At 34.9% G+C, this 14,727-nt stretch overlaps 1 protein-coding gene across 1 annotated transcript; it reads left to right on the top strand.

Annotated features, from left to right (window-relative positions):
- Positions 1-7,677: 7,677 nt before the first annotated feature.
- Positions 7,678-14,288, top strand: LOC129925913 (uncharacterized). Its single transcript, XM_056027477.1, has 4 exons — positions 7,678-7,951; positions 11,599-12,509; positions 13,009-13,080; positions 13,747-14,288. Exons 1-4 carry the CDS (start codon positions 7,878-7,880, stop codon positions 14,169-14,171), a joined length of 1,482 nt encoding a protein of 493 aa, XP_055883452.1. The 5' UTR covers positions 7,678-7,877; the 3' UTR covers positions 14,172-14,288.
- The last annotated feature ends 439 nt before the right edge of the window (positions 14,289-14,727 follow it).

Below are 14,727 nucleotides of genomic sequence, written 5' to 3'. Positions count from 1 at the left end.
TGAATGATTCGTTGTAAACAATACTGTTATAAGACTGATTGAATGAGTCGTTGTAAACAATACTGTTATAAGACTGATTGAATGAGTCGTTGTAAACAATACTGTTAGAAGACTAATTGGATGAGTCGTTGTAAACAATACTGTTATAAGACTGATTGAATGAGTCGTTCTAAACAATACTGTTATAAGACTGATTGAATGAGTCGTTGTAAACAATACTGTTATAAGACTGATTGAATGAGTCGTTGTAAACAATACTGTTATAAGACTGATTGAATGAGTCGTTGTAAACAATACTGTTATAAGACTGATTGAATGAGTCGTTCTAAACAATACTGTTATAAGACTGATTGAATGATTCGTTGTAAACAATACTGTTATAAGACTGATTGAATGAGTCGTTGTAGACAATACTGTTAGAAGACTGATTGAATGAGTCGTTGTAAACAATACTGTTAGAAGACTGATTGAATGATTCGTTGTAAACAATACTGTTAGAAGACTGATTGAATGAGTCGCTGTAAACAATACTGTTATAAGACTGATTGAATGAGTCGTTGTAAACAATACTGTTATAAGACTGATTGAATGAGTCGCTGTAAACAATACTGTTATAAGACTGATTGAATGAGTCGTTGTAAACAATACTGTTAGAAGACTGATTGAATGAGTCGTTGTAGACAATACTGTTAGAAGACTGATTGAATGAGTCGCTGTAAACAATACTGTTATAAGACTGATTGAATGAGTCGCTGTAAACAATACTGTTATAAGACTGATTGAATGAGTCGTTGTAAACAATACTGTTATAAGACTGATTGAATGAGTCGTTGTAAACAATACTGTTATAAGACTGATTGAATGAGTCGTTGTAAACAATACTGTTATAAGACTGATTGAATGAGTCGTTGTAAACAATACTGTTAGAAGACTGATTGAATGAGTCGTTGTAGACAATACTGTTATAAGACTGATTGAATGAGTCGTTGTAAACAATACTGTTATAAGACTGATTGAATGATTCGTTGTAAACAATACTGTTAGAAGACTGATTGAATGAGTCGTTGTAAACAATACTGTTATAAGACTGATTGAATGAGTCGTTGTAAACAATACTGTTATAAGACTGATTGAATGAGTCGTTGTAAACAATACTGTTAGAAGACTGATTGAATGAGTCGTTGTAGACAATACTGTTAGAAGACTGATTGAATGAGTCGCTGTAAACAATACTGTTAGAAGACTGATTGAATGAGTCGCTGTAAACAATACTGTTAGAAGACTGATTGAATGAGTCGTTGTAAACAATACTGTTATAAGACTGATTGAATGAGTCGTTGTAAACAATACTGTTATAAGACTGATTGAATGAGTCGTTGTAAACAATACTGTTAGAAGACTGATTGAATGAGTCGCTGTAAACAATACTGTTAGAAGACTGATTGAATGAGTCGTTGTAAACAATACTGTTATAAGACTGATTGAATGAGTCGTTGTAGACAATACTGTTATAAGACTGATTGAATGAGTCGTTGTAAACAATACTGTTAGAAGACTGATTGAATGAGTCGCTGTAAACAATACTGTTAGAAGACTGATTGAATGAGTCGTTGTAAACAATACTGTTAGAAGACTGATTGAATGAGTCGTTGTAAACAATACTGTTAGAAGACTGATTGAATGAGTCGTTGTAAACAATACTGTTAGAAGACTGATTGAATGAGTCGCTGTAAACAATACTGTTAGAAGACTGATTGAATGAGTCGTTGTAAACAATACTGTTATAAGACTGATTGAATGAGTCGTTGTAGACAATACTGTTAGAAGACTGATTGAATGAGTCGCTGTAAACAATACTGTTATAAGACTGATTGAATGAGTCGTTGTAGACAATACTGTTAGAAGACTGATTGAATGAGTCGCTGTAAACAATACTGTTAGAAGACTGATTGAATGAGTCGCTGTAAACAATACTGTTAGAAGACTGATTGGATGCAATGCACAAAAAGATAAACATTTTAAAAAATAAATAAAAAAAAGACAATACCTCCATTAGTAAACTTTAAATATAATAAAACAATTAAAAAAAATTTTTTTTTAATTTTCGGTTCTATTCGGGTATCGAACCCGTGACACCTTCAGTTGCTAATAGTTCGGCCAGCGAGGAATGTATATACAATTATTTTTTATATGGACATCTAATTTAACACTAGACATTACTTGTGGAAAAATAAAGGCGATTGGGTCGTTGTGCTGGCCACATGACACCCTCGTTAACCGTGGGCCGCGTAAGCAGATGACCTTTACATCATATGCCTCCATAGATCACAATGTCTGAAAGGGGGAACTAATTTTTTTTTTTACTTTAAATTAATGAATTAATAAATGGATTTTCTGATTGATTCGTATTTTGTAAGGCACAGTAAATAATTGTGCAAAGTTTCAACTTGATCCGAGATTGGGAAGAGGGAGACAAACATGTTCAAACTTTTTACCAGGCAGACAGACACAAGCTTTGTAAAGATGAAAGTCATGAGACCAAGTCTACTTCAAGTTTATCTAATGTTACGTCGTAACTACTTTTGTTACAATCATGTCACTGCACTGTCTTCATATCATGAGCACATATTTTATACATTTAATTATTACTTAATGCATAATATGATGTTAAAGCGTTTGGCTTCCGAGCCGAAAAGTTTCGGGTTCGAATCACGGCGAAGAAAGGGATTTTGAATTTATTTTGTTTTTTCTTAGGACGCATCTGAGTCCGCCCAACTCGAATGGATACCTGACACTAGTTGTGCTGGCCACATGTCACCATAGGCCATAAAGCAGACGAACTTCTCATCATCTGCCCTAGAGATCACAAGGTCTGAAAGGGGAAACTTGACTTGAACTTAGGACTGAAGGCATGTTAAATGTAGCTATTTGTTTTAAATTCCAATTAAGAAAAAAGAAACAACAATTAAACAAAGGCAAGATTGGGTGGATCCCGGTCATTTCATCCTTGGTCACTTCATCCTTGGTCACTTGATCCCCTGGTCATTTTATCCTCTAATCCATCATACAGCAGTTTTTAAAAAGTATGAACTGAACAAAATTTTATATATTTATTTGTATGTACATGACAAAAAGAATTTACATTAATGCATAAGAATAGAATAGAATGTCATTAAAAATATAAAAATGAACATGTATAAAAATAAAACTTTCCCTTTCAGACCTTGCGATCTATAGGGCAGATGTTGTTAAGGTCATCTGTTTCTGTGGCCCACGGTTAACGAGCAGGGTGTCATGTGGCCAGCACAATGACCAACCGCAATTACTTTACTACTATAGATATAGAGTTATGTAAAAATTATTTTTTGTGTGTTAATTAAAATAATTAAGATAGGCTATTGCTAGTAGGTACAGATCACGATTCTTTGATTCGTATTGCTCTACATCATTTGTAATTTCTTGGCCAGTGTGGCGTATTTCTTGAAGTCAGAGTTGATTAGAATAAAGCAAACGTTATACCAGGGTTTGAAATGACACGCTCAGATTTAAGAAAGGACTATTGACAAATAAAGTGAAAGAGATGGCCTTCAGGAGATAAGTTATCAGCGGCAAGATAAAAGGTATTCTAATCATTCTCATCTCAAAAGATTTCCCTTACTTCCACCACACCTTGGCCTTTGATGATACATTATGAGCGTAGAGCGGCATGAACATAATTATTCAAATCGTACTTCTATCTAACAAAAGATTTTCCCTCCTTCCACCACACCTTGGCCTTTGATCATTACATCACGCAATATGCTCACTGTAATATTGACATCCCTACAACAAAACAGAAACAATATAACTAAATACAAACTCCGCATTACAATATATCTACTTATTGAAATCTATTCGTTCATTTCTCAACAAGTATAAGACAAAAATATTTAATTGCGGATGAAATGGCCGGGGATGAAATGACCTGTCACCAGATTTGATAGGTAATTTTTCCTTGTGGAGGGTGGACCCGGGGGGGGGGGTTGACGATGATTTTGGTACTTGACATCATTAGCTAACCCCACCAACTGACACTAGCCTTTGTTAGCCTGCTGCGAAAAAATGTTCAATGGCATTGATTAGGGAGCCCTCACGTGGGAGGCTAACAACCAGCATGACATTGGATCATCAGATTTGAACAAAAATCTTTGAATATATAAAAGAAAAAAAAACAACCTAACTCGCGCGTACTAATATTAATAGGGGCGGAGTGGGAGTGACCAGTGGCCGGCGTCGTTGTTTAGACAAGATGGCCAGTGACACGCAATCAAGGTCAACAATGCAGGCCGACATACCTTATCTTGACTATCCAATTGTTTAACAAATATGGTAGGCGATCGTTGGGGTGGAAAACGAAATCAACAATTTTAGAATTCCGATGAAACAATAGTCCAGGTGTGTGGTCAAGCGTGATGAAGTTAGGACGATTTAGTCTGACGTCGAGTCAATGATTTGTTCACCCAGGTGTCACAAGGTTTGGACAAATTGCTACGGGCGTAAAAGGGCTGTGCCATTGATGTTTTTACAAATGAAAATCAAGTAAAAAAGATAGGGACGCCGATAGTAGGGAATGTCATGATTTTTTTGTGTGAAATAAGAAGCTTTGCATTATTTCATAATTTTGGTGGGTAGATTAGATAATAGTAATAATAATAAATAATAATAATAAATTCGAGTCCGAAGACTAATGAGGAATGCAGTATTTCCCTTGGCTAGATATTTGTACAAAAGTATGTGCTGCAAATGATTTATGTGAGATGTCATTTCTCAGCAACTACAAGCTAAATTAGTTTAAATTTAATTAATTCTTACCTAAAAGCTTTTTTACAAATGACCGGGGGGATGAAGTGACCGGGAATGAAATGATCGGTCACCCATAGCGTATTGAGAAAGCTAAAAGCATGAAATAGCGCTAAGCAAAAACAATTGATACAAATAGTATTGGCATGTAAATATACAAAGAAAGTTCCACACGGAGGAAATTCAATATTAAATTGAAAGACAAACTTCATAGTCGATTCAGAAATTTATTGCGTGTGAGTAGGTTATAAGTGTCGCTTTTGTATATATAAGTATGTCTTCTTTTATTATTTGAATGTGCGTGTAAATGTATTAGAATTAGGATATAGGCCTCTATGATTTTTCATCAAGGAACAAGACACTGGCCCTAGAGGGCCTAGAGCATTGATTAAAAAGACAAGATACTAGCCCTCAGTTGGATTGCCCCATAAATTAAAACAAAAGAAAATAAATTTAACTTTCTATCGTACCTATTAAAGCTGAAGGAAATCTGGGATGAACAATAATCTCTATGAACTTCTAGGTATTACTTTTGTTTTGATAGTTAAATTGGAAGTATTAAGCCTATTCTTCACAGATATAAGAGTTATAAACGGGCAAATTAGTATTCAAGTCAGTGGCGCAGCAAGGGATTTGGGGCTCTGTAGTGGCCCCTGATTTTTGAAATTCGACGTCATGACATGAGATAATGTACTAAATAAATATATAACTCTTTCTCTCCTAATCGACGATGCCAACGCTTATTTGACCCCATTAAACTAAATTGATTTTTGGATTTATAAACTTTAATTTGTGTTGCGTAAAAAAGGGCACCCATTTCCCTATAATTCGATACGAAATATAACATTTTCTGATATCAAACAAACAAAAAAGTTATTGAAGTTTAATCATAATAGGAAAAGTAAAATAGTAATGAGCAAAATGAATAACTCCATCGGAACGAGGAAAATAATTAAGAAGAGAAAGAGATAAGTCTAATAAGTGGAATACATGCAACATGGTCACTAATTTATATATAACACCACGAATAGCAAGATAACATTAGCTTAGTATTTAATGTAAACAAATCTGGGACACTTTTGTGTGGGGACCCCCTCAAGTGGGGGCCAGGTGGGATTTTCCAATTTGTACCCCAACTGTCCCCTACCATAATATATATCTAACGTTCTTAATTTAATGCCACTTACATTGATTTCTCTGAGAGGGAGATGAAAATTAACATTTTTAATTAATCTTTACAACTAATTAAAATATTATAATATACGATAATCAGTATTTTTAATATTAAAAAAGTAAAGTTCTCCTCTCAGACCTTGCGATCTATGAGGCAGATGATGTTTCTGTGGTTCACAGATATCGAGGGTGTCATGTGGCCAGCACAACGACCTACCGCCTTTATTTTTCCCTAACTAATGGTCAGGTACTCATTAGGGTTAGCTGAACTCTGTGATATATCTGAATCTATTCCTTAATTTGAAGATAATGAGAATCAGACCTGTAGTGAGTGAGACAAGGCAATGTCACCAAATCCAAATGTATAAAATAGAATACAACAAAAAAAAATGCAGTTTTAAAATGGCCAGATTTACATACAAATAAAGATATTTGTGTCCAGTAAGATATCTCGATCATGCTTAAAAATAGAAAGTTTTTGTCTTTGTTGAGTTGTGCATTCACTTTAATTTTAATTTTAATTGGACCACAAATAGAAGATTGTAATTTCTTTCTAATCTTGTCGATTCTCTCTTTCTATTTTCAAGTCTTCATCACTTCTCTCTTTCTATATTCAATTCTTCATAACTTCTCTCTACATTCAACACTTCACTTCTCTCTACATTCAATTTTCCATGACTAATCCTCTATTCCCTTTCCACTTAAACTTCTCCCTAACTTCCTTGTCTTCATCTTCTGTTCTCGTCACTTCTCTTTTCATCATCATTCCAGCTAAAAGAAAATAAGACCAAACAATATTCAATAATAAAACATCTTTATTATCCGTGCAGTCCTCAGTAGCACAGAACGGGAAATACTGCATTCCTTATTAGTCTTCGAACTCGAAGACAAGCTTTAGTATTATTATTGTCCGTGAGGAACTTTGTTTTTCAATTGTGCCTTAAGAAATCAATACATAATTAGTGCACACAATGTGTTTGATAGTACAGAAAATATATGTTCATGCCCCAATTTCAGTTGACATTACATGTGAAATTCACAACAGTAGGCCTAAGTTATTGTTCAACGATTGAATTGCCAAAGGAACCAAAAAGAGTTTGTGTGTCTATTTGTTTTTGTGATCGGTGTCTTAAATCTTTGTGATGAATTCTTTTGTTCCTTTGGCAATAAAATTGTTGACCAAAGTATAACAATATGAAGTATAATCTCAATATATAAATCTAGGAAGATGGTGGATCTGAATGACTGAAAAGATGACGACGTCTGTTACACTATGGCAACATTAGGCATAACATTAGGGCCTACGTTACAGGCCTACGTTACATGAGTAGGAAGCTGTTATAACGTACATTTCTGAACAGACAAATCTATAATAATTGCGGCTACATCGGATCATGGGATGTAGTTTAATTTATGCATTCAAAATAAAAAATGTAAACATTTTCATTTTTTGGTTTCTTTTTCGCTTTTTTTTTTCTGCTACGCCTGTTTTCTTTTTTTTTTTAGAAGCCAATTTAAAACCATTTTAAAACTAGGTTCTGATGAGCCTAGACTGCTAGCTACGCCCTCTCTCCCGCCTACCTGTGTTAGGAAAGCCACATCCAGTTTTTGCTTTCAAAGTCAAAGCCACGCCCCCTATAGGGCCTACTCTGGATAGGTCATTCATTTCCGAGCGAGCCTTTATGACCCACCACGAGAACTGTAACGTCCAGTTGTCTCGTGTTTACCTAGCATTGGACTGCTTTTTTCTAACCGCGGATTATTTTCTAGTGTTAAAAAGTTGGTCAGATACTTGTTCTCTGTCTGCTTCTAATTCTTTGGATTTTTGCGCACACCAGTTACAGAAAGTTATTTGAAACAAAATAATGTCTGAACAAAATTCTGAAACCCATGCCGCACATGGACACCAACGGCGTAATCTCATGGACCTGACTGAACGGTAAGTTCCTCTCAATGCGTTACTTTTGATTTTTTTTTTCAAAACATATTTCATGTTAATACTTACTACTTTAGCATGATGCATGTGTGACACAGTTTGTGGAACTACAATTGAAAATGAGGTGTTCATTTCGTAACAAAATTTTAACATATATCATATATTAGTATTTGTGTGTGTTGTTCTTTAGAAGTGAACATATTTTGAAAATAGCTTGATCTTCGGACTATTATAAGACTACTAAATTTAACTAGATCTGTTGACTATAGGACTACTAGATTTAACTAGATCTGTTGACTATAGGACTACTAGATTTAACTAGATCTGTTGACTATAGGACTACTAGATTTAACTAGATCTGTTGACTATAGGGCTACTAAATTTAACTAGATCTGTTGACTATAGGACTACTAGATTTAACTAGATCTGTTGACTATAGGACTACTAGATTTAACTAGATCTGTTGACTATAGGACTACTAAATTTAACTAGATCTGTTGACTATAGGGCTACTAAATTTAACTAGATCTGTTGACTATAGGGCTACTAAATTTAACTAGATCTGTTGACTATAGGACTACTAAATTTAACTAGATCTGTTGACTATAGGACTACTAGATTTAACTAGATCTGTTGACTATAGGGCTACTAAATTTAACTAGATCTGTTGACTATAGGACTACTAAATTTAACTAGATCTGTTGACTATAGGGCTACTAAATTTAACTAGATCTGTTGACTATAGGACTACTAAATTTAACTAGATCTGTTGACTATAGGACTACTAGATTTAACTAGATCTGTTGACTATAGGACTACTAGATTTAACTAGATCTGTTGACTATAGGACTACTAGATTTAACTAGATCTGTTGACTATAGGACTACTAGATTTAACTAGATCTGTTGACTATAGGGCTACTAAATTTAACTAGATCTGTTGACTATAGGACTACTAGATTTAACTAGATCTGTTGACTATAGGACTACTAGATTTAACTAGATCTGTTGACTATAGGACTACTAAATTTAACTAGATCTGTTGACTATAGGGCTACTAAATTTAACTAGATCTGTTGACTATAGGGCTACTAAATTTAACTAGATCTGTTGACTATAGGACTACTAAATTTAACTAGATCTGTTGACTATAGGACTACTAGATTTAACTAGATCTGTTGACTATAGGGCTACTAAATTTAACTAGATCTGTTGACTATAGGACTACTAAATTTAACTAGATCTGTTGACTATAGGGCTACTAAATTTAACTAGATCTGTTGACTATAGGACTACTAAATTTAACTAGATCTGTTGACTATAGGGCTACTAAATTTAACTAGATCTGTTGACTATAGGACTACTAAATTTAACTAGATCTGTTGACTATAGGACTACTAGATTTAACTAGATCTGTTGACTATAGGACTACTAAATTTAACTAGATCTGTTGACTATAGGACTACTAGATTTAACTAGATCTGTTGACTATAGGACTACTAGATTTAACTAGATTTGTTGACTATAGGACTACTAAATTTAACTAGATCTGTTGACTATAGGGCTACTAGATTTAACTAGATTTGTTGACTATAGGACTACTAAATTTAACTAGATCTGTTGACTATAGGACTACTAGATTTAACTAGATCTGCTTTATATTTTGTGTTTTATCGTTGACTCTTAAAAAGTGAGCATGGCTTTAAAGTATCTCTTGATGAAATGTAGAGCTTGCATTGCCTTGGAAGAATATAATGGTGTTCATTGAATTCATATAAGATTACAATCGTGTTCATTTTATTCATCACTATATTTCTTTTCACCTCACCCTCTCACCTAATGATTTATTTAAATATCTATAGCCTCTATCTTGTTTAGTTATCAAATGCTGAAGTGATAATATCAGACGAAAAGAAAAACAATCATATAAATGTGTATTCATCATTGTATTGTAGCCTAATATACAGACCCTATAACATACAACCAAGCATAGGCTTAGACAACCAATAAAACATTCTTTTCTGACTCCCCTTTATCGAAATTAGTTAGAGAATTATTAAATATTACATCCCATGTCGACACTTAAATTTTCAGATCTATAAGCCACTATAATTTGTTTTAACGCTGGTTTCACTATTAGATCTTCTATATTTCCATTTTTTTTGTAACCTGATTCCACAAACTAAAGGGAATTAATTCTCTTTTACCGCTATAAAGAATGACTTAGGTAACTCTAGAGTGTACATTGTTATTAGTAATGAACTTACATTATGACGTTTTACTGAAATTTTAAATCTTGGTCAAAGAAATGTACTTTATAGTTTAGTAAAGTAAGTCTTTTACAAGTCGACTTCCTTTAGTAACTGTGAAACATTTCAAAAGTATGTAGATGATTGCAATCATGACCGTAAGTTTATTACAAAGATGTGAACAGTTTCTCTGAGTACTCCTAAATTTCTTATTTGTAGTATAATTTTGTTGAATATAGCTATAGACTTCTAACAACAACAGCCCACACTACTTATACTTTAATACAAACAGTGTAGAGACGCACTGCTAGTGAACGCACAATTTTAATGACATAAATTCAAAAAGAGACTATACATTAGATAGAGATAAATGGACAGTTGAGGCTTGGCTTTCATAGGATTAACATCGTTTATTATAGTGACTGTTCTGGGTTAAACGGTTATATTGCTACATACACCTGTTGCTTTACTTTATTGTGGCTTGAACTGGACGTCTGCGGCCAGGCACTCAATAACAATACTACACGTACATAAACATGCAACCTATCTTCTTATCAGTATAAATTCTACAGACCCAGATTAGGTACCTTCTACACACATATATTATATATACAGCTGCACATCCTGGATGAAATGTGAGCGACTAAATATCTGAATGTAATGCACATACACATTCTTCACATCTGTACAGAAAAGACATCGTGATGATGTTAAGAATACATTAATAGAGAACTATTTCTTTTATGTTTGAGCAAAGTGTCCATCCTAGATTGTTCCTATGCAAATTATCGAGCGCAACCTTTTTATGTATTTCTTCTATTAATAATGACAATGAGTCGTTGGAAAGGGAGGGGAGGTAGTTGCTATGTATATATTTCCCTCACATACCTATATATTCTAATGGAACAATGACCAAATTTGTTTCTGACAATGATGTTCGATGTTGTCCTTTCTCTTTACGACTTCAATAGGGAAGTTTGGAAACACTGAAACTTCAACCACTGCAGATCGATTATAAACAATTAGTAACATACAACGATACTAGTAAATGACCCCACACAAAAAAAAAATCCGGCTATCCAAGGAAAAAATACATTGAATATAAATCACTAATACTTGTCCTCTTCTTGTTCCAAAAATCCACTAACCCCCAACCACTCACAAGACCCTCCCTTGTCATGCAACATATCATCTAGTAAAATATTCCAATCTGTTCACATTCATATCCTGTTCATATAGAAACAAAATAATGTAATTTTATTCATAAATGAAATAACACTATAATAGCTACTATGCATTCAGTCTCGTCACACAAGCCACTGATATTCCCTGTAACAACTGTTGCTGCTCTGGTTTGATATGATTGGAAATGCTTAATGAAGACATTCTGTTTTATTCACAGAGCTCGAGATCATGGGCATCCTTATCTACTTCAAGCAAGGCCCAAGGTCGTTCATCCAATAAGTCAAGGTGACCTTTCAAGCCCGAGGATCGTGCGTAAGTCAGAGCAATCCAACGCTCTGTCATTTACAGGTCATTATGCAGTAGGCCAATATTCAAACAGAGCCAGAGCTCGAGCTCAAGGGCATCCTTACCTGAGTGGGGCTAGGCCCAAGGTCACTCATCCAATAAGTCAAGGTGACCTTTCAAGTCCGAGGATCGTGCGTAAGTCAGAGCAATCCAACGCTCTGTCATTTACAGGTCATCATGCAGCAGGCCTATATTCAAACGTTCAAACATGTCCCAAGACTTCAGCATCAAATCCCTACGAACTTTGTTTTCAAACATCTTCTCCGTCTTACACGTTGGGTGGAAACGGTTATCTACCACAGACGTCTGCCTCTCAACCTGAGCCGCTGACCACGCATCCTGCTAATCGCAACGACCCTGACAAAGTTGCATGTTTGTGCACATGCACATGTGGAGTGCCCCAGATGCCGCCATCAGCACCCCTGAGTGCGCATCATGCATTTGTTTCTCATTTATCTGCTATGCAGTTAGCATTGAACGAGTCTCAAGCACGACAGGTTATACCTCAATCGATTTGGCGTCTACCACCGGCATCTTTATCTCTAGTTCGGACTTCAGTACATTGGGGAATGCCTCGTTTAGAAGCAGGGGCGTACCTGTCTCAAGTTCCCCAGGCTCTGTATGAATCAGTCCGCACCCCAAGTCCTCTATTCCCACATTTTTCTTACGCCGCTCAGCTCTCGCCTTTAGATCTGTCTCCATCAGCTTCAAGCTTACACCAAACAGAAGAAGGTAGAAGTTCATCTCAGTCATCAAGGAATTGGCCTCAATCACCTAACAATGGTAAGTTGCCTAAAGGAGTCAAATAAATACAAACTTTCAAGCAATGATTGGGGCTGGTTATTTCGTTGTCTGGTTTAAGTCCAATGCTTAATATTTTATTCCTGCTCCTGATTTTGTTGTAATATTCTATCATTCCACACCCCCTTTTGTTTTCTTCCTAATTATGTATGTAATGATTATCTATTGAGCTGCAATGAACATTGAACATAAAGGGAAGGGAAGGGAGAAGCAAATACAAATTCAGCACACACAGAATGAGAACTTCTTGGTGATGAACAGAACGTTTTCATTCAATAGAGGCAGAGATTTTTGGTGTGTCCGGCGTAAAGTTGATGGAAATATTGTTACACAACACTTTTATAAAACCATATCTGTCCTTTCTTTTAGCACTGTTAAGTCAAAAGAAATACCCAAGTGTAAACAAACATCAGATTAGTGTGAATAGACTATAGCTTTTACATGATCTTTTATTTTAATTATTTTTTTTTATGTCTTATAGATGGCGATGATGAATGGACTCTGTCGGACATTAACGAGGATGATTCATCAGAGAAGAACTTGATCATAGATAGTAAGCTTCTTTTTTTTTTTTTTTTAAGCTGGCGTTTGAAGGCTTCTGTCAAATCATTCATTGCATCAGACTTGCCACATTTCATTTATTTCTAATTTATTGCTTTGACTTAGTGTGTAGATTGCGATAGAAGTTCTTATACATATAATGAACTATCTCATTCTTGTTTACATGGAGTCATCTGTCCTTTGCCGTTCCTTATGGAACATAGGGCCTCAGTATTAAAAAAAATGCCACTTTCCACAGTCTCTTGCTAGTCTTTTAATGGCTATCTGCCCACTCGAAGCTGAGAGTCCTCCAGCTTCATATAGTACTCTGCGTCGCTATGTTCATTTTTTTTTTTTTTTTTGCGTCTTGTACCCTGGGAGTTTCAATCTAAGGTCTGTCTAATTCCCATGTTGGCATCTTTTCTTAGAGTTTGACTAATTTATTTGCAGTTTCTTTCTAAGATCTGTAATTCTATATTTCTCTGTCCATTTTCTCACAGTTGAGTGCTTCCTACTTCGTCAGACCACTTTATTTTCAGTTACCATTCAGCAATATGTTCAATGTTCATTTTTTGTTCTTCTTTTTATGTACTAAGTAAAAAAAAAAGATAAGCATTTCTTTATTTGTTTAGGTAAATTATTTAACTAATTTTGTTTACTTTATCCTATTTTATTTTAGCGTCATATGAAGAGCCATCGGAACAGGAATCCAGACAAAGTGACATCGCTGAAGAAGATGAAGAGCCATCGGAACAGGAATCCAGACTCAGTGACATCGCTGAAGAAGATGAAGAGCCATCGGAACAGGACTCCAGACTCAGTGACATCGCTGAAGAGGATGAAGAGCCATCGGAACAGGAATCCAGACTCAGTGACATCGCTGAAGAGGATGAAGAGCCATCGGAACAGGAATCCAGACTCAGTGACATCGCTGAAGAAGATGAAGAGCCATCGGAACAGGACTCCAGACTCAGTGACATCGCTGAAGAAGATGAAGAGCCATCGGAACAGGACTCCAGACTCAGTGACATCGCTGAAGAAGATGAAGAGCCATCGGAACAGGACTCCAGACTCAGTGACATCGCTGAAGAGGATGTCAACTAAAAACAGATCCTTACATTGTAAAACGTGATCTTGGAAACAGCGAGAAGATTTATTTGTAAATTGTATTATTCAAAAATTAAAAACGAATTAATTAAAAAAAAAACATGTCCCTTAGAAACGAACAATAAGTTTTTCATCTTTGAGACAAAATGATAATAAAAGTATATATCATAAACAAGATTACTGCTTTGTTTAAATTTGTAATGTCTGTTCTATTTTTGTGTCTATGTGAGATTTTAGAGACTTTGAATTTGGCTGAAATTTCATATAAATCACGCCCGTGTGAAGCATTCATAATGTTATGAAACTAAATAAAAAAGTATTAATCTCTGATCAAGTTGGATAATTAAGGAATATATTCCATAGGCTACAAATGTAGCCTATATGCAATGAAACAACCACACTCTAAAAATGTATACTCATATAATAATTCCAGCAAAGTAGCAGTTTATACTTTTAAAAAATCTTATATAAGTGAACTGTACATATACTTCTAAATACTGCAAGATTTATTTCCTATGTTCTATATCAAACATAATTAGTTAATTTATTGGTT

The sequence above is a fragment of the Biomphalaria glabrata genome, chromosome 4, assembly GCF_947242115.1.
Source record: "Biomphalaria glabrata chromosome 4, xgBioGlab47.1, whole genome shotgun sequence".
NCBI lineage: Eukaryota > Metazoa > Mollusca > Gastropoda > Planorbidae > Biomphalaria > Biomphalaria glabrata.
The sequence above is the reverse complement of the archived record's forward strand: the minus strand, read 5'-3'. Positions and strand labels throughout refer to the sequence as shown.